The 20332-nt window shown below is 39.3% G+C and overlaps 3 protein-coding genes and 2 long non-coding RNA genes across 12 annotated transcripts in view; 2 read left to right on the top strand and 3 right to left on the bottom strand.

The window, feature by feature from the left end:
• Positions 1-37: 37 nt before the first annotated feature.
• On the top strand, positions 38-11296 carry LOC105838163. 4 transcript variants are annotated; one of them, XM_012683495.3, is made up of 8 exons: positions 38-512; positions 758-942; positions 8690-8826; positions 8921-9142; positions 9221-9403; positions 9484-9612; positions 9685-9880; positions 9975-11296. In XM_012683495.3, exons 1-8 carry the CDS (start codon positions 355-357, stop codon positions 10034-10036), a joined length of 1272 nt encoding a protein of 423 aa, XP_012538949.1. In that variant the 5' UTR covers positions 38-354; the 3' UTR covers positions 10037-11296. The 4 variants fall into 4 exon arrangements, with proteins under 4 accessions (XP_012538949.1, XP_012538947.1, XP_012538943.1 ...); XM_012683493.3 differs by lacking the exons at positions 38-512; positions 758-942 and adding exons at positions 7063-7696; positions 8154-8376 and having other exon boundaries at positions 8690-8820; XM_012683489.3 differs by lacking the exons at positions 38-512; positions 758-942 and adding exons at positions 7408-7696; positions 8154-8376.
• LOC114254875 lies at positions 7637-9011 on the bottom strand. Its single transcript, XR_004965461.1, has 3 exons — positions 8880-9011; positions 8144-8361; positions 7637-7769 (listed from the first exon to the last, which is right to left on the bottom strand). It is a non-coding gene; the product is annotated as an uncharacterized LOC114254875 (long non-coding RNA).
• Positions 10905-13427, bottom strand: LOC118648857. Its single transcript, XR_004965462.1, has 2 exons — positions 13296-13427; positions 10905-12786 (listed from the first exon to the last, which is right to left on the bottom strand). It is a non-coding gene; the product is annotated as an uncharacterized LOC118648857 (long non-coding RNA).
• On the top strand, positions 11423-19695 carry LOC105838164 (cysteine and histidine-rich protein 1 homolog). Of its 2 annotated transcripts, none has more exons than XM_012683497.3 (7): positions 11423-11810; positions 14263-14546; positions 17374-17612; positions 17936-18147; positions 18406-18566; positions 18749-18951; positions 19076-19695. In XM_012683497.3, the coding sequence occupies exons 2-7, from the start codon at positions 14286-14288 to the stop codon at positions 19101-19103; spliced, it is 1104 nt and encodes a 367-aa protein (XP_012538951.1). In that variant the 5' UTR covers positions 11423-11810; positions 14263-14285; the 3' UTR covers positions 19104-19695. The 2 variants fall into 2 exon arrangements, with proteins under 2 accessions (XP_012538951.1, XP_036151213.1); XM_036295320.1 differs by lacking the exon at positions 11423-11810 and adding an exon at positions 16952-16971 and having other exon boundaries at positions 14432-14546.
• The window catches only part of LOC105838162 (atrial natriuretic peptide receptor 1), a 69096-nt gene continuing 67746 nt past the window's right edge, over positions 18983-20332 (bottom strand). For 3 of the 4 annotated variants that reach the window (XM_036295315.1, XM_036295317.1, XM_036295316.1), the window contains one exon: positions 19949-20232. In XM_036295315.1, the coding sequence (XP_036151208.1) occupies positions 19949-20232 (284 nt within the window). Of the gene's footprint in view, positions 20233-20332 lie in introns of all 4 variants that reach the window. The other variant, XM_012683483.2, reaches the window with a different exon arrangement.

Genomic DNA, 20332 nt, shown 5'->3' with positions numbered 1-20332 from the left:
GTATGAAGATCTGTCATTGAAGAGAGGAAGAGAGATAAAGGTGATAAAGTAAAAGTAAGAAGGAGAGAAAGGAGAGGGAAAAGAGAAGAATTGAAGAAAAGTGCACAAGTTGCGTGCGAGGGAAACGGATTCGTCTCGTAACCTCATAGGTTATGTTGTGATAAGTGCGTGGCTGTGTATCGCTTCGTTCTGGCTCGCGAGGTACATGAAGCATGTAAAACTTAATCGAAGTATCCTAATCGGAAACGTGTGTACACTCGGCTATTCGGTGAGAAGAGAACAGTACTCTGTCGGGGTGTCCGAAATAAATCGTGGAGGTTATGTCGTTACGTTGCGATCGGCCACGGCTGTTCAATGGTCTCGGGTGCTCATGACATGCGGCACATGCTCCCGACGAGGATGGATAAGACGAACCCGAAGGAGACCATCAATCTGCTCGATCTGTTGTCGGAGAGCGACACCGACAGCACCGACCTGATCCTCGCACCCCAGAAGAAGAAGAAAGTCAAGCGGTAGTAATTATTTTCTTTATAACAAATTTATAACATTTCACCAACGTACATTAATTTTAATCTTATAATTTAATTTACTTTTTATCTTTCTCTAATTCTATCTCTATTCAAAAAAGATATGAAATTAATTAAACCAAAGTTAAAGTTAATATACATTGATAGAAATGGACATTATTTGAATAACAATCTTATAATACAGTTAACTTAACTGCATCGTTGCGATGGGTGGTATCTTTCAATTGCAGACGGCACAGGTCGCGGATGTCCAGGAGCCAGCATGGCAAGTCCTGCGGGTGCAACAAGTCAGACATGCGGATCGTGTCCTTGTGGTTAGCAGCAATATTAATCATGTTCTGGCTGATTGCTTTATCCTGGCTGGCGGCTGTACTGTATGGTGAGATTAAGAAAATGGATATATCTATAAAGTCAGGTAAATGCTATCTTCGTTTAAAAACTATTTTTTATCTCTTGATATAAGTAGCAACTATCAAATGCAGTAGGAAAGGTTCTAATTAAATCTATTTATATATATATGTTTTTAAAGTTTCTAAAAGAAATATTGTGTTTTATACTTCTTTTATCATCTTCTCTCTTGAAAACGTTAAGAACTTTTTTCAGACATTGTGTATACACTAAAATAAATTTTATACACTTGAACAATTGAGGTAAACTTTACATTTGTTTGAAAAATTGTAATAAACGAATAAATAACGAAAAATTGTAATAAACGAATAAATGACTTTGTTACATAAATTAAGAACGTCTCAATACTTATTAGAATCATCTGATGTAATCATCACATATTTATGTGCTATGCACATGTATTTTTTAAATTCCTGAATATATAATATGAATCTGATTGAAGGAGAAATATAGTTCATTTACGTATATTTCAATGTTAACATTAAATCCGCTCACCTACAATTATTATTTACTCTCAAGTAGTAAATATAATTATTTCTCACATATATGTCTCTGATACAGAACTCATCATCGTCAGCGCCTTGCCATTGCGTATCTTTTATTTTATTTTTTTTTTTAATGAAAATTTACACATAATCACTACTGTAATTCATGATTCTTTTAACTAGCATTTTGTTAAACTGCTCGAAGCGAAATGATTGCAGGGCATGCGTAGAAATATGGACGTGATAAGAATAATCAAACTTAATTCGCGGCCTTATCAAATTCGTGCTCAGCGTGTGTAGCTCGCCGGTGTCGCCATTCGAAATTCCCTATGTGCCGTTACGCATACTCTTATCATGGAAACCCCTCCAACGGGGCTTCAGTCGCCCACCAACCCTCGGCGAGTCGATACGGGACGACGGCGCAGCTGTCGGCGAGAAATAGAGAGAGAGAAAAAAGAGTGTGCATACCGCGTCGCGAGAGTTTCGTCGAGGGTTCTTCGTGAGTGTATCGTCCGGGGCTCCGTGTTCCTTCTCATTATCCGATCCGCGAGGGTTTCTTCCTTCGAGGGTTCTCGTCTGAGAAAAACGAGACGACGCCGACGCCGCCGTCGCCGCTGCCGCTTGTGCCGTCCACCCGTTTCTGTCCGCCGTGCGGTAATCGATTAGAATCGCTTCTATAATTCATCCCACTCGTAGGTCAAGTTCTGCATGTTTCTGTACGAGAGCTCGCCACCCACACTCTTCCTGTTCCTCGTCCTTCTTCTTCCCCGTCTGTTTCTCGCTCGAGTCCTCGGAGCGCCGCGTCCTCGTTCGATTATTAAACGTGGACCGTGAATGCGGTGGAATGTGAATGCCAGAGGGATAGTTTCAGAGAAAATTGGAAACAGATGGATCGCGAAGGTATTTAAAAAAATATGAATAAAATTAATGTGAGATATTAATCCAGAGGATTAATCCTCATATTGATTAAATGTATTTATATATGCAAACATTAATTTTTTGTATTAATATTCTGGATTAATATAAATTTCTCACATAAATTTTATTAATATTTAAATGGAACATCTTAATTAAATATCTTAATGACATTAATCATGATGAAAATATAATGTCGATAGAATATTAAAATAAATAGCAAATTAAAAATATCTACGAAAGTGCTTATAAAAGAAATATGGAAATCGGAAGGAAAAAATCGCGAAGCTATGTTTAATGTCTGATTGAAGTTAATTTTTATTAATATTAATTCTAGGTAACGGAGAAAAAGAAATTTAAGAAGCTCTAGAAAATGCAGTTAAGAACGGGATGCCCGAATGCAAATAAATACGGAAGCAACAAATTAGATAGTACCGAAAGGGTGACGATATAAAGTTGATTTGCACGCCGTGAGGAGTCTAACGCGCACCGTAAAATCGTCCCCCTGGCATTTGCATAGATTTGCATTTAAAATCCACGGGAGAGCCACGGCCTTTTCTGAGTCTCTCACGTTTTATCTGTCTTTGCGGGGTCAACGCGACAGATCGAGATCGGACGCGACGTTTGGCGCCGACCACGTTTAAAAAAATTTGCTCGTCGATTTTACTTCTCTGCGATTTTTCGATCCACGTGACGAGAGATATTTTTTCCGATTTGACCACGCGGAGGGGAGAGATGTTCGTAGCAGTTGGAGGCCGCACGCGAGTTGTCGCGCGATCGAGTACGCGAATCTACTTCTCTTGCTGACGCAAACGCAATAAATATTTAAGCAGGCACATGCGTGTATGTGTATAGAAACTCCGGCGCAGCGTTGAGTCGATGTATCGCCGACACTCGCTTCCGCGGATCTCTCCTTGGAATTTAAAGCGAACGTACATAGTATGTTGTGTCAGCTGTTTCGTTTTTATTTGTTTGATTTAATAATCACCTCAAGTCAATCCGTTGCTCGTCGAAATTAAAAGAATTATCACACGCGTGTTACGAATTAACTGAAGTATCTGGAAAATTAACTGGATACAGATAAGAAATTAAAAATAGCCGCGAGGTAATGTAAAATAAATATGGAAGTCGGAAGACAAAAATCGCGAAAATATTTTTAATACCTGAATGAAGTCAATTTTTAGAATATTAATTTTCAGGTGACAAAGAAAAAGAAAAAACAAAATAATTTCGTTAAATGCTCAAGCATGATGAGCAAGACTGCAAGAAATATTTGGACATTTTAGCAATCAGTTTGATCGTCTTGCACAATTATTTTAATGGCCGAACAAAATTATTTTCAAATCTATGTCCATAGCTAAATTTTTAGATGCTTCAGTAAAACCGTCCTTTTGAATATCTCAAATAACTTCTCAAAGTATCGCGGTTTGTTCGAGTGCGAGTAATCCATGAAGCGTCCGTAAAAAGAGCCGACGGAGGAAAGGCCCCGAACCGGCATTAAATATTAATTAATCAGCAGGATTAGTCAGCTATTACGCACAATGAAAGTTCTGCGTATGTCCACGCGAGGACGAACGGCTGAGCAACATCCGCTTAATTAACGAACGATCGAACGTTTGTCGTTTAATGCCGTCGATATATGCAGTGCATTATCGTAATCTCGTGGAGAAACGTATGTACCTACTTTCTTCCGGGCGATATGCATTCGCAGATTCGAACATGCGCGTGACTCCGCGGAAGATCCGTTCACGAAAACGTACACAATCTCACGCGATTTAACGAGATACCAGCGAGAGAGGAAAATTTGTTTCGGTTATCGTTACACATGCGAAATTGCACTTGTTTGCTCGTCTACTCGTGGAATATGCATAATCGGCATGTTTGTCTTTTCGTATACACACGGAAAAATATCAATTCTACAACTAAGAGGGAAAAGCGATTACTCAATTTACCTTTTTCCTTTTAGTAAGTAATGGTTATCTTATTAAAGAATATTTTCTTGATGATTGTCTTGAAATATCACAAATTTTAATAAAACTCATTATATAATAAGCATAATCGAGTTTGATTTAACTTAATATTTTTTATATGTTAAACAAAATTATTAGAATTTATGATATATTTAAATAAATTTAATGCTTATCATAAACTTGTGACAGATTTGCGGGAGTTATGAAATATTGGAAGTAATATTTATAGTTCGTGTAATTTTTTTAGTGTCTATGTAGAAATTTATTTCAGATAAAATAGACTTATATTTCTGTAACAAATCTTAGTTATATTTTAGTCTATTTAAAAATAAACTATTAGTTAAATAAATAAATAAACTATTAATTATATTTAAGTCTATTAACAAGAAAGTATTTTTCGTAAATATAAACGTTACTTGAAAAAGCAAAACTAAAATTGAATAATCGCTTTTCTTACAACGAATGATATTTTTATGTGTGTACACAACATCACTAAAATTTTCCACGTTCATGTAGTTTCAATCAATTTTCGAGATTTTTCAATGTTACTTTACAACGATCCCTCGATATTTTCTATCTTCCTTCCTGGAAGTACCCTTAATAATTTGATAGAGAGTCGAAACGTTTTTAGCGTGGAGAATTTATCGCACGGTAGCCCAGTGAATAATACACACGGCGACCTCGAAACTAAACGCGAACGACAAAATTGTCTTTTTTTTCCCTCCTCGCATATCGGTATCTTATCGAGTTCAGGGCCGTAAGCGTAATCGTGTCGCGACGTATTTCCATCCAGACGACCGAGCCGCGTCGTGTCGGATTAACATTGCATCGGAAACCCTTCAAATTGGATTTTAAGTCGCGCTCAAACGAGGGCGGACACTTAAGATGCTCCAAACGGAAAGATTTTTGAGCGAAATGATTTTTCAATGCCTCGCGCGTTCCAGTCACGATAATTTCGTATCATCAAATAATAACATTAATGATAATATCAACCAAATTGTTGACGGGTTAAATGTCGTGATAATATTATCGTCATGCAGATATTTTACGCGGTTAAACGACCCATTCAGTTACGATTTAGAAACAAAAGGTCCAATTACGGGACGATGACATATTGTTATTGTACCTTTCGCTTTCAGTACGCACGACGCGTTATTAATCAGCTCACGGATTTTTTCTTATCTAATCGATTTCGTTATCCAGAATTAATTTCGAAACTACAAACATTCCTTTTTTTTCTCTCTTCCGTGTCGATTCGATTTCAGACGACTCTAGTTAAAACAGAAAACGAAAATGAACAATTTGTTCGTGGAGCGAGATGTTGTCTGCTCTCTTATCAAAGTGGATCATCAAATTACCGTAATTAAGGCTTAACAAAGCCTCTGTTTGAAACAGCTTCTGTTTGAAATAGTGAGTCGCAGTGTCAGATTATCGCGAGCGTGACGACCAACATTCGAGACGCATCTCGCATCTTCGTTATCGCGTTTATCGAACGGTTCTACGGCAGTAAAAATAAAGAGAAGAGTAACGTCACACGGCAACGATTGCTCTTATCAGTCGGCTCGCTGCCGCCTTTTTCTCGTGCCGCCGAGCAGTTTCGCTTCACTTGAGATATAATAGTCACCGTGCATCGTGCGTGTCACGTGCATGTTCAATTCAGAGCCGGCCTTTCATCGTACGTATAACGTATACGCGCATGTGGGAAACGCAAACGTGGTTAACCGACCAGGTACCGGCCGGCTGATGATAAGAGCCTTTTGCCTCAGTGACGAATGTGTCGTTGCGACGTTCGGCACGCCGAAAGTTCTGCCGTTTGCTTCTCGGTTTCTCGAAACTCTTTGAAATAATCGCGACGAGGACAACGGAGTTCTTTTTCTTTTCTTTTTTCATTTCCGCTTATGAGATTCATCTTTCATCGATTCTTCGATCCCTATTTCGAATTGCTTCCTCTTCCCTTTTTGTGAAATGTGTTTGTGATGTAAGAGAACGTCTGATTATGCAGTTGGTTGTTTGCAGTTTGGTTTGTTTGTATCGTGACATGTATTATTTATCATGTGCTGCGATCACCGTCTCTTTGCGATAACAGACCGTTAATTAAACTTTAATGGAGGGTTTTAAAATCTCGCTCTTCAGATAGACAACTATCGTGAACATGATACAACGTGAGGTAATAACATTCTACTGGATACTTGGGTTTATCAAAATTACTCGATAAAAAAAATCGGCGTCTGAATTAAAAGTCTGAAAATGTCAACGAGATAAAAAGATAGTGTTAGGTTTGTTGAGAAACGTTAATTAGGATTATAATAATCTTGCCATCTTAAATAAACGATCCAGTTTTACATATGTATCTTTGCATAACATTAAAACGTCAGTTGTAATCCTTTTTTTCTTGCTTAACAGTACAACGTTAATTCGAAATTTATTTCTTTATCAGAGAAAATTGTTTAAGAAGTCTTATGAATACATTTGTTAATATTCACTTACGTTAATGTCTTTCAGCCATTTTTAAAAATAATATTTGTACTATTTAAATTACTATTGGCATCCTGAAACTTTGCGTTGACGCTGATCGCAACACTTCAATTTCGGTCATGATATTATTTGATTTAGAGATGTGCGAACTATTCAATTTAGTTTTATATCTCTATATAATTGAAATTAGAATTATTCGAAGATTATTTCAAATATAAAAAGATTTGAATATGAATCATATATATTGACAATCTTATAAAATTTTATTAAAAATGACTATATCATAAGCAATATTATTTTTCTTCCAATATAGAAATCTTGTAATCTGTAATTAATATTCAACCTAATATTAATTATGCTTCAAAAATTCGTCAAAAAACCTTGATTGACACATCTCTAGATCGATTACACAATTATTCACGTAATCAATTTTAGGAATAGCAACCAATTAATGAATGTGCGTAGAGATATGTTTAATGTTTGAACAAGAGCCGCGATTTGATTAAAGAGCCCCGAAAGCGCGACGGGGAAGCGAACCGGGATTATTTTCACGAACGAGGATGTAGACTTTTCGATCAATTTTCGCACATCGAGACAGCCGGCGATTCCAGCAATTGTTTGCTGACAATCGAGAAATGATCACGAAACGATCCTCCGAGCTCGCGACGATCGTACGGCGTCATCAGTCGGAGAACGTCGGCAAGTGAAGTGTATCAATTTCGAGGGGGTGGCGGATCCCCGGCGAGGGGATTTATCTTGAAAAATAGGCGGCACGGTCCTGCTTGAGATGGACTCGGTGGCGGTGACGGTGCCGCTTCGTCAACCGACGAAGAAGATGAAGAAGCGGAAGGAGCTCGACGCCCTGGCGCCGGCGCACGCTATCTCTCGCCGGAGTTCCGGAAAACGCAGCTCGCAGGTGATTAAGATAATTAATTAACTTCAGCGTCGGTTTTCGCCCCGCGAAGAACACACATCGTCGGGGCGATGCTCTGTTGAACGGTAAAAAAAAAAGTAAATGATAGATGAAGTGAGACTCCCTTCCCAGTACGTAACGTATAAGTAATGAAAGACTCCGGTGAAGACGGTTCTACCAGCATATGCAAAAACAAGTTATCCCTTGAAATCCATTTGTGTCAATGTTTGTATTGTTTCCCGAAAACGAGATAAAAGAGTGAGTCATAAATATAGATAACAGCAGACGACTAAAAATATTTCAGTTGATGTGAAAAAGACAAAACAAAATTATATATGTCGCGAAAGAAGATAAGAAATGATTTACGAGAAGAAATTGTCTGTAGTACGCGAATAAAGATTATATCGTTATTTTTTAAAATAAAGATTAATTGACATTTGTTTTCCTTACTTTTTTGTAGGAATTGTTGACGGACAGCAGTGACGATCGTTCGGAATACTGGAACGTTTCCACCAGAAATGGGCGCAAGTGCAGGGGCAGGAGGGGTCGCGCTTGTCCCGGATTCTTTAAGGCCTGCAACGCCTTTTTGGCGTGTGCCTCCGTATTAGCTACCGCCAGTCTGGTATGGTTGTTCACCGATGTTCGTCAACAGCTTGCCGCTCTGCGAACTGAAATAGACCAAGGTATTGGTCTAACATCTGCGAAATCCGGCATTATGCGGTTAAATTAATAATTAAAAAAAAAGTTATATTTGTATCAAAAATGCGAATAAATAAAAGTAAACCCAAATATCGCTATTGATACACGATATAATTGGTTCTACATTTACATTTATGTTTAAATATCTAAAGCTTTGGGGAAAAACAAATTCTATAAATATTTTTAATTAGAACCTTTCAGTGAATTGTTATAACAATATTTTATTGAATGTATCGATTTAATATCGTGCAATTAATTTTTTTTTAACTTTTATGTTTAATCACTTATATATTACAGTGATAGCAGGCAGCGAGGGTGTCCCGGACGCTCTGCAAAAATGTCACTCATTGTCGAGAGATCTCCAGAACAACCAAACAATAATTTTCACCAGACTGTCCGATCTCAAGCAGCAGATAAACAATTTTACGGTACAGGTAAAACCGCACAAGAGTAACATATATCTATAATTGGGTATTGCGATACTGACCTAGGATGACTCACACCTTTTTCGGATCGATACTTTTGCAGCTGGCGCATATTCAGCAGGACCTACACAAAGTACAGGAGTACTTTCAAGCCGCGCCAGAGATGGCCAATTTGCCGAAACGGCTGGATGAACTATCAACCAGTGTTGCGACATTTGGCAGTCAAATAAGGGACCTCGGGGCTACAGTGAACACGCTGAAAGAAACGAATATGAAGGTACAGGATGCGCAGACCATCATGCAACAAAACATCAGCAGTATTAAGGTAAGTATTGATTGACGATAATGAAAGTAGTTAATTTATTCAATGTTTATTCGCTTTTTTATCGCTGTGTTTTTGCAGCACACTGTGTTAGAATTGTCGAATATCACTCAAAAGCCTCAGATACTAAGTACCGACGAAACGCAAGTTAAGACTGACAAACTAAACCTCACAATATTGCATTTAATGAATAATTTAACGCACGTTAATGAGACCTTGTCGAGCAAATTGCAATGGGTCGCCGATGATCAGAACAAGGATCGCGTAAGTATCATGTAACGTATAAATTTTATAGTAAATATGCACTGAAATATCGTATTTATGTCTCTTTTTTACCGTTGCAGAAAAAGTTGGTTTCGCTTCAAGAAGCAACGACGGCCATTAACACGACAATGATGTCCTTACAAGGGGAGTGTGTTAAGATGACCGAGCAAACTTCCGTTCTGGCATCGATCCAGCAATTAACGGAGAAGGTGCGTACCATAAATATGAGCATCCATTTACGAACGGTGTTTCGATGGTTGCTAATATTTTTTATTTAATAGATGAACGAGATACGCGCAACGGATGTAGAACTAATTGGCAAGCTGAAGCAATTGGAACAATCATACAACGGACTCAAAAACTCTACCAACATAATGTTTGCGACTGTATCTGATATACAGAATCAGCGGCAGGTCATCAAGTTGTCGGAATCGTTAAACGGCGATATGACAACGGAGACGAATCGCCGTGCGACAGGTGCGCTAGAGCCACACGTAAGATTTCTCGACAAATATAAAAAAGTTTCTAGTTACAGAATTTCGTAACCATGTCATCCCTATATCATTTGCAGATGTAAGTGATATTACTCAGAGAAGGAACAACAGAATGTGGCGCAATGCCGACGAAGAGTGAAACGTGAAGGAAACTCACGTTTGAGAAGAGACACACGGCTGGAAGTCGCAATCTGAGAAGTTGTGTATTTGTAAATACTAACAAATTAAGCACACATTACGCATGTACATAGCAAGATACTATTTATGATGTCGCGTTTTCGCGGTGGAGCGATAATCTACCGCGCGGTTGTTGAGAAAAGAGACTATCGTGAGCGTGCCGTGGCCTGAAAGAAGCTACTTACGCCGAGCAATAACTTAAACACTTAAAGCGTATAAACATTTATTGTTAGAACATTCTGTATTCTGACCTAGATTAGACACGTCAATTCCTAATAACACTAAACGTAGCGAGAAGAATATTTCGGGAATACTATATAGAAAGTACAAAGTCAACAGCCGTCTCGAAACGCATTCTCGGTTGTACAATGTCTAGGAAAACGTTTATATTTAAGTAACGGCAGCGTATACCGAAAGTTTTTCTACTCTTCTACATTTTTGTAGCGTTAATACGCTATACTGTACATTTCTCCGAGTTTTCTGAAACGTGAAACAATAGAGTTCTCCACAAGGAAAACCACATATATAAATACCGATTCAGGACATGTAAATACAACACAATATTGTTTAACGAATAACAGTGTGATAAAATGATAAATAGATAAGAATTGCACATACTAAAAAATGTAAATCGATTTGGTTGGTACAATTGACGGCATTGGCGATATACGTTTCCAACTTTCAGTTTAGCAACACGTGCACCAGCGTACAGTTGAATGTACAATTAAATGTGATGGTTATAAAGAAGTTATAGTATTTCTCTGTAAGAAATAACTTTCACCGTTGCAGATAGTACTGTAGTAGCTTGATCAAATTTTTTTAACAAAGAATGAGCGTTATTTTTGTATGCATCGAGGGTGGCGTTTGCGAAAAGGAACGCGTTGCGAAATAGTTGAGCTTTCCGAAGATTTGCGGTACGCGCGAATGAATTGTTTTTCCATCGAATCCTTACATAACAATCACAGCGAATGTACACGAGAATTAAGCGATATTCGCATATAATTATTTGTACAGCCATACGGCGAAACCTAGACATTCTAGACGAATGCGTCCTGCTCTTGTCATGACGCAGTGTGCGAGAAATCGTAGAGTAAAAAATTTTTTGAAATATACAGTTTTGGCTTTGCGCATTCGTGAATTTAGGAAGATAATTACATGCGAATATGCGATATAAATCAGCTAAAATACCGAAGTGAATTAATAAAAAAAAAAAAAATGAAGGTATTTGGTGAAGTTAACATTATTTCTCGTACCCTCAGCATTGCCGAGTCGAGCGCGATGAAGCAATTTATGCAAATTTACCTCGCGACCTTGCGAGTTTTCCGTACAAAGGCGAAAAATTCCATATTTCTCCTACCCACTATAATTTTTTTTTCGTTTCTTTAAGCAACGTCATAAATTTAGGAATGAAGGATCTTGATGAAATTTTCTTCATCGCGTCCGTGTCTGTTTCGCCGAGGAGCGCAGTTCTCCCGATGCCCAAGGCTCAGCTGTGCATCTCGGCGTGCCCCGCTCGGCGTGCCTCGCGAGCCTCGCGCGATTGGTCGGGCCTTCGTAATTCTGTACGGTGCATCTGGTGCAGCAGATGCGACGCGTCCCCATAGTTCGAGCACTCGTCTCATACGCGGACGACCCGATCGCGTATAAGTGATGTAAATCGCCGCTGACCGCAGGCCCACGCAGGAAAATTTGCGGAAAATTCGGCGCCCGTACGAGCATCGGATATACGAGAGAGTGTAAGTACGAGATTACGTTCAGCTATACGTCGTTGATACGTATGATATGCGCATTTCATCACGACGGGCAATTTTATTTAGTGCCTGACGCGAGCCTTCAATTTTTCGTCGACTTAATTCTACAAAACGACGTTTATTCGATTTATAACGTTGTCCAACGCCAAATTTGGCCTTTTTTAAAAATGTAATTATAGATAAAGAGCTCTGACTCATTCGAAATTAATATGGACGACGCAAATGCAGATCGTGTTTAGCGATAATATTGAATATTAATCGCGCGTTCCATGCGGGCGTCCAGCGGTCGCTTTGTTCCACAGAACTACGCATTATATATACTGCTACCCGATGTGTCGAGCAGCTCGAAGGTCGTGCTGCTGGATGATAAAGGAGAAATAGCCGTTCAGAATTCATTAGAACCCGCGCGAGCTCGTTTTCCGTTTGTCACCTCGCTATAAGAAAAACATCAGCGTTCCTCTTATCTCGGACGCTACGACAAAATAAGTCGACTCGGCGAGAAATGAGTCACGTCATTATCATTCTCGTGAGCGTAGTCGCCGCGTTTTCTCGAGCGGAGATTAAGCGTTGTAAGTCAAAGTGGAATTTGGGGAAGGGGATTATTTGTCGCGGGAAGAAGTATACGGCGCGTCGTCCCTCCCTCGATCGACGTAAACAAAGCATTCGCTCGATCACTGACCCCGTCGATCGTGCGTCCGATAGCGCGTCGATTGATCCGGGGCGTGATTTTATTGCGCGTGCTGATCGAGATTCCACTCGCTATAATTCTAATCAATCATCCCGAATTATGCCGCCCTGGCGAACGATACGCGCGTTTCGCGCGCGTGCATATATCTGCTAACTTTTGCGTTTATCTCTGATTTATTTCCTGTCCGGGGGAAATTGCTGTTATTTCCGTGGAGAGAAGGAAGGAAGGGCCTACGCCCATCTGGTTCCCCTTCGAAAATAGTTCCTTTGTTTACTGAAACGAGAAACTGATAATTAATTGTCGAATCAAGAGCGCGGCAAAGATACATATATTTTTACTTTGTAATAAAATTAGAATAAATAAGTAAATATGGATATCTATTTCTTTATTATATTAATTATTATACAGAGTATTCCGTAACTGGAGGGTCAATTATTTATTTTTTAATAATTATCAAAAAATAAACAGTTTATGAGATATTTTATATTTCATTAAAATTTCTATGTTAATTTTATTAGCTCAGCAATGATGCACGTGCGTTATACAAAGGAAATTTATACGTTTTTTACTTTGTTTTTCACGTAGAATCCCCCCCCCCCCCTCCTTCCCGGTTGTAGCACCAATTACATGAAACACTCTGCGTACATATTTTTATTTTATTACACACACACACACACACACACACACACACACAAAATCAGACACACATGCTTATCATTTTACATTTCGTCTAACTGTCCAATACGTGTGAGTTTTCAAAAATGGAGGTTTTTCGTTCTCACTTGTCTCTCCGTCAGCCATCCGTCACCGTTTTAAATCCCGTCTTTAAATCCCACGGCGCGCATAAACAAAGCAGCATGGTGCTCTCGATCACTGACCCCCGCCAACGTGCGACACGTCTCGCTCCACGCACGCCTCACTCGTGCGATCGATCGATCCCCAGCCACGCGCAGATATCCGCCGTCTTCCCCGTCTCGTCAACGCCGCATCACGTACCCCGCGGCCATGTTCCGCTCGATCGATCGATCGACGTCCCTCCCGTCGTACCTTGTGAGAATCGATTGTTCTCTTCTCTTCTGTTCCGTCGAACTTCCTGTCCTCGCGAATCGCGATCGACGTTCGCCGAACTTCATGTCATTCACGTTGCTTCACGTTCTATTCGATCGCGGAGCAGCCTCGCGCGACATAACCTCATTCGGAAGATCCTCTCACGAAAATTATGCGATCGCGCGGAACGTGCGTATGAGAGCACAGCTGGAAGGTGCGGGAAACGGAAGGGAGAGACCGAGAGACGTTCTTTAGATATATATTTTCCACTTGCCAAGTTAAATTGATTTTGGATGCTATATACATACATATACATCTGCACGTATGCCAAGTGTTTGTATGTTACGAGGTTACTCGCACTTACGCCAGAGTAACCCCGAAAATTGTTAGCTTCCGGCGCACAACAGCAGGGCCAGGCCAGCATCCGGCTCGGCGTGCTAGAGTTCCGGGCGGTCCGAAAAGGGTGAGAGAAAAAAAGGGCCAGAAGGGAGGAAAGAACGAGCGAAGGCGGAGAACCGCGAGGGGAACGCTAGTGCGCGCGTTGCATTACGTCAGGTCAGGGCGAACGACGGCGAGTGAGTGAGTGAGAGAGCGCGCGCGCGCGCGCGCGCGAGAGAGAGAGAGAGAGAGAGAGAGAGAGAGAGAGAGAGAGGTGGAAGAACGGCGTCTCTTTACATCTGCGCATTTCTCGCGTTCGCTCAGGGGAAAACTCCAAAACAAGCAACATGGCGGACCCGAGCAACGAGCCTGCATCGTCGAGCGGCGTCGCGGAGCAGGTAGCCGCCACGGCGGCGGCCCCCGCCGTCGTGGCACCGTTGCGCGAGGAGCACGACAAGCCCGAGGACTTCCACGAGCCCGACAAGAAGCGGCGCAGGACAACGCGGCCCGAGGACGCCGCGAAAACCGAGCAGAAGTTGGAACACCGCCTGGGCGGCATCCTCTGCTGCGCAGTATGCCTCGATCTGCCTCGCGCGGCCGTCTATCAGGTAGGTCGGTCGACCTTCTCCCTCGCACTCCCACCTACCCTTCTCCTTCTTCCGCGGGAGGCCTGGCGTAGCGAGCAACAAGCAGCCCCGCGTTATCGCAAGATAAATAATGAAAACCTGCCCCGTCCGCTCTCAAAATTCACGACGTCCGGCGAGCCGAGTCGCGGCAGACAATACCATCCCACCTTCCCCTCCTCCTTCTCCCTCCCCCTCTCCTCTCCCTATGTCTGCCGCGGCAGTCCATCGACCCGTTCGCTCCGAAGTCAATTTTTAGAACGGCGGTGCGCAAATCTCGTTGAAAATCAAAACGAGTCCCTGGTCGTCAATTTGTTGTAATGATATTTTTCGCGAGGTATTCGCCAGGTATACGAAGACACCCTTCCCCCCCTCCTGTCTTTCGACAGACGTTCCGTTCGTGGGATGCGACCGAGTCTGATTAGAGGCTGCAGAATCTCTTACGTGGAAACGTGCTGTTCTGGGAGAAAGTTTGTCTACGCTTAATGCAGAAGCAAAATTTCTCGTCGCCCTAGCTCTATCGCTACCCCCTTGTCCTTCCTTCAAACACATTTTATCCCTCTGCTAAAAGTTCTTTTTCTCTCTCTCTCTCCGTTTCCATCTTTTTTGTTTGCTTTTCCTTTTTTCTTTCGCTTTGATAACAAGTTGTTTGCGAGCCAAGTGTGAAACTAACGTAAAAGTAGTTGTATATATTTTGTTTCCTTCTATTTGTGTTATTGACAGTTCAAATCGTGACCACTAACTAGAACCTTTTCCCTTTCTTTATTTCTGTCTAGTGTCAATGATGTTAAATAATATTATACTTCAAAAAACCGAAAATACAATAGCAATGTAATCACTCAGTCCCCTGTTTTTTATAAACTGAGCTTTATATACAGGTTGAATAATGAATGCATTTGTCCATTGAGACAAGGCAAGACATATTAAGTTTTCCGCAGGTAGGTGACTTTATATTTTTTTTCATTACATTAGAGAAAATAACGTGCCACTGATATATGTCTATCAGTGAGTCTCTGTGATGAATCCATACGACAAATAAGGAAATATAGTTTTTTCTTTTACAATATTCATGGATCGACTTGATATATTAAAACTGTAAGACACGTGTACACATATCCTTGTCTTGAGAGATCAAATATTTCATTTATTTAAGAGAGAATACTCTTTCTTGACATATACTATATAAAAGTTACAAGAAATTGCGCGTTCGTTTAAATTTCAGTTTAAATTGAGAAATATATATAGTATTTCAATTAAACTGGAGAGATATATGTTTGAAAGTTTGAATAAGTTTGAAAGTTTCTGAGCAGATACCTTAGAGAGAATGCTGCTGTAAGCAGCATTCTCCTGATTTGTTGTGTGTATGCATGCAGCTCATATCCGCTTAGAACGTTGAGAGAAAGAGAGAGAGAGATATATATATATACGGTGAAAACTGTTTGTAGATGTTCCCCAGAGAAGCTAATTTTTCATTTCGATATACTTTTCCTTAGAATACTGATACGCGAGAGAGGCGGCGTGAGAAGGAATTTATGATAACTATTGTAACTATTGCAGTACGAGAGAAGCTGTATTACACTTATTTTGATATTCTTAATGTTAAACGGACATGTGCGTTAAATTCGTAGTGTAAAAAGTCCCCTGTGCAGACACGCAGACATAGACGCTTTCATTTGTGATATGACTTTACGTCCATTGTATTATTATTCTTTCAGTTTTGTACATTTTTACAAACGTCCTCGCACACCCTCTTTTCTTTTATGCAGAACCCATCGCATTATTATAAAGAATGATATTTGTTTCTGTGATTTTCACATAGCGGGGGGGTTGGAATAGCGGGGGATTGCAAGCCCCGTGTTTGCTAGTATCTCTAATTAAATCGGTTAGATAAAATAGTATGAAGTACTTAAGATTCTAGATATCTGTAGCTGTTTAGTATATAATATATAATAATATTTTGGATTTTACGAGAGAAATGCTATGTTTACTGTAAGAAAATATCGAGTGGCAGGGACATATTCGGAGAATATAATGAGAATACAAAGACTTAATGTTAGATTAATGCGATACTGATGCCCATCAGTTATAGTCAATGGCGAGAGAGTGAGAGTGAGGGAGAGAAAGCGAATACAGAAATGAAGAAAGATCTGTACAAACTGTATAGTGCAAGAAAACAAAAATAAATATTCTTAAAGGTTATTAGTTAGTTATTTCGCATAAAATACCCTTTTTCACTTATCCCACGTTGTCATCATCCTTGTTTCTTCCCTTCTGTCATCGATATAATCGGTTAAAAGTATCTAATTCCTTCGAGAATACTTGCAATAATTTAAACATACTCAATAAGTACATTTGTGATTAATGAGTATCTATACGATTTTGTGTTTCAGGTTTAAACATCAAAGTGATGGTAATATACATGACATTAATTTTTTGGTTCTATTTGGATTGATTCTGGGGGTTTTGTAGTGTGTACATAAGAGCCAGAGAATGAACGCTATGCGTAACGAAACATCGAATGAACAAAAAAGAAACTTGTTAATTGAATCAATAATATTGAATATGTAAAAATTGTGTTTTTCACGAAGAGTCGTTAAAATTTGTAATTTAGAGAGATGATGCATTCATTTATAAACATACGAAAACGAGGTGTTTAGCCTTCTTGCATATATATATTTTATATATATATATATATATATATATATATATATAAAATATATGTGTGTGTGTGTGTGTGTGTGTGTGTGTGTGTAAAAGAAAGTTTAACAGAACCCAAGAACGTTAATAATACATGCTGCAATGATGTTCACAGTGTGCTAATGGACACTTGATGTGTGCTGGTTGCTTCACTCATGTCCTCGCAGATGCCAGGCTGCGGGACGAGATGGCAACATGTCCCAACTGCAGAATCGAAATCAGCAAAACCACCGCGTCACGAAATTTGGCGGTTGAAAAAGCCGTGTCCGAGTTACCCGCCGAATGTCAATATTGCGCAAAGGAGTTTCCGCGAAATTCCTTAGAACACCATGAGGAGGCTATGTGCGAGGAAAGGTAAAATAAAATTTATAAACCTTATTATGCGTCCGAGGGAATTGCTTATTGAGAAACCTCTATCTAATGTGCATCGATATTTCTAACTAATGTGCGACTGATTTCTTTACAATGCAGTTACAGGTGGACTATGCAAATACGTAATAGTAGAAGGCAATTACTTATGTGCACACAAACATAATTTCCCTAAATTTCCCCAAAATTTAATATCGCAGATTAAGAATGAATATGTCCCTACGTGTTTCCTACACATGTTCTCTCCTTATTGTACAATGTATCTTATATACGTTACTCACATAATCAATATCTAATTACTTGTACAGGATATCTAGTTGCAAATATAGTAGAATCGGTTGTCCTTGGCGAGGCCCGAATCACGAGATCCCGGAACACGAAAATCATTGTGTTCATCCTCATCGTACGGGCGCGGATGTGATGGAGGCTTTGCGCGAGATCGATGCTCGCACTTTGGAAGAACGTAGACTCTACGACAATGTCTTTGATCTTTTGTCCTACGAGAAAATCACATTCAACGGTCTGTATCAATTGTCGAGTATTATTTAACATATTAGGCAGATATATTAAAATAATTTGTAGATTGCTAGAGAGAAAAAATGTGTGATTTTTTTCTTAGCAGCAACGGAAATTACAATCATATAAATAACTCTTTTGTGTCACGATTTTAGTTTTAGCTTTCTTGACTTGCTTTTTAAATGTATCTTGTTTTCCTTTCATAGCTACGGACGATGCTCGAAGGATTTAACAATTATCTGTAAAATTTTATCATTTGTAGACTTACAGATGAAGCCATATCGTACTGACGAATTTATTCATAAATTATTTTACGAAACCTCACGATTCGGCGCTTTCAACAATCAATGGGTAGTGAAGGCCAGGATTAACAGCAATCAGCGCGATCCTACTCAAAGTTCAGAACGAGACATAACTTACCAAGTACGAAAAACCGCATGTCTTTATAATTTCAGAGAGAGCTTTAATTTATCGCAACACACGTTATATACGTGCGCGAGTACGTGAGCTAAGAGTAAAGGAGATTATAGAAATGTGAGAAATATAAATTCGATATATCATGATATACGCATTGTGCGATCTAAGTATGAAAATATGTTTCGTAGCTGATACTAAAGACAAAAACTACTTATCCGCTACCAGTTTATTACTTGATCTTGAAAGGCCCGTTTGGCGATATGAAAGTCCATCCGAGAATTCACAGATTCGAGTTCACCGAGCAGGAAAATGAGAGCCCATATTTCACGTTGCCGCTACCGGACACGGCTGAATGCAATAGACTTCTCGCCGCAAAAGCCATCAGTTTTAGGTAAAGGATCGATCCTTTTGGAAACGCGATATAGACAGCTATTGCAGTTATTTTATTACAATATAATACATGCGATGCGAGAGTGCAACTTATATGTACAACGTGTAATTTTTCATTTTTGCAGACTAATAATGTTCCTGGCGTCTAAGTAGTTTTACAACGATAATATCTCTATTGTCAAGATTTTGTCACAAATAGAATCGATCGATAAGATCTTCTAGACATAATGACAAATAAGAATATAGAGATCACAGAGATTTATAATCGTTTTACAGTAGCGATATTGATCATGATAATAATAACGATAACGAAAGAAAGAAACTCGGAGACACTAATATCATTGTAATGTTTAAAAATACATGTTGACCATGATACATATTGTATAAAATTAATACACTGATGTGACATACACGAAAAGCACATTAACATGAGTATTGAGAAAAATTAAGTTAAATTGCTTTATATTTTCCTTTTACATTCAAACTTTTACATTAAAACAAAAGGGAAGAAACTAAAGACTAGAAAGTAGTTTATTGTAGATTATTGTTAAGATGATAAATTATTATATGTATCAATTGTGCAATGTGCTTGTACCCTAAGATAAAGAGCTAGATGATCAGTATCGCTTAAATAATACTGATTAATACACATACTCCTGTCCACGAAGAGCCTATCTTTTTCTTTTGTTTTACTTAAATAAAACGCTATCGATGTAAAAATTTCGAATAAAAGTTGTAATTATAATGTGACTACAACTACCTTATTACATCCAATTCACATCGATGTAGACTGTAGCGTTAAGTCATTTTTACACATCAAAGAAAGTACGAAAATGATAGTAGCGCCTCTACGATCATTCTTACGGGTCTTTAATTTTTGCGCATAAATTTATACCTTAAACTTAAATGATACTTGTGGGACATTACAAATTTCCCTTTCCTCTGCAGTTCCCAATTGCAACCTCTTTGTCATACCCTAAAGAGCTAAATATTAATCATTATAATTCTGCTAAGTTGATAAAGGTGTTGTTGCTAGTTTTCGGGCCGTTCGTGTTATTTGGCGGAAAGATAAGTGGATTTAAATTGTTCTCGGGTTGACTGCTACTGAGCCTGCGATACTTTGGCACAGCCAACCTCGAGTCAGGCTCCGAGCAACCGGTCAACCAGTAAGATGTCACCCTACCTTTTCCCTTTAATTCCACTTCCCCTCTGAGCTCGAGATCAAACGTCCCGAATTTGTCCAGAATATTCTTCGCCGCCTCGGAGACATGTATTCTCAAAGCTGCGAGATACAAAATATAATTTATTATTATATAATTATTACTTTTAATTTTTATCCTGTGTACTATGCGGAATTCAGACAGAAATTTTTAAAATTTTTT

This window comes from Monomorium pharaonis, chromosome 1 (genome assembly GCF_013373865.1).
Source record: "Monomorium pharaonis isolate MP-MQ-018 chromosome 1, ASM1337386v2, whole genome shotgun sequence".
NCBI classification, from domain to species: domain Eukaryota; kingdom Metazoa; phylum Arthropoda; class Insecta; order Hymenoptera; family Formicidae; genus Monomorium; species Monomorium pharaonis.
The sequence above is the reverse complement of the archived record's forward strand: the minus strand, read 5'-3'. Positions and strand labels throughout refer to the sequence as shown.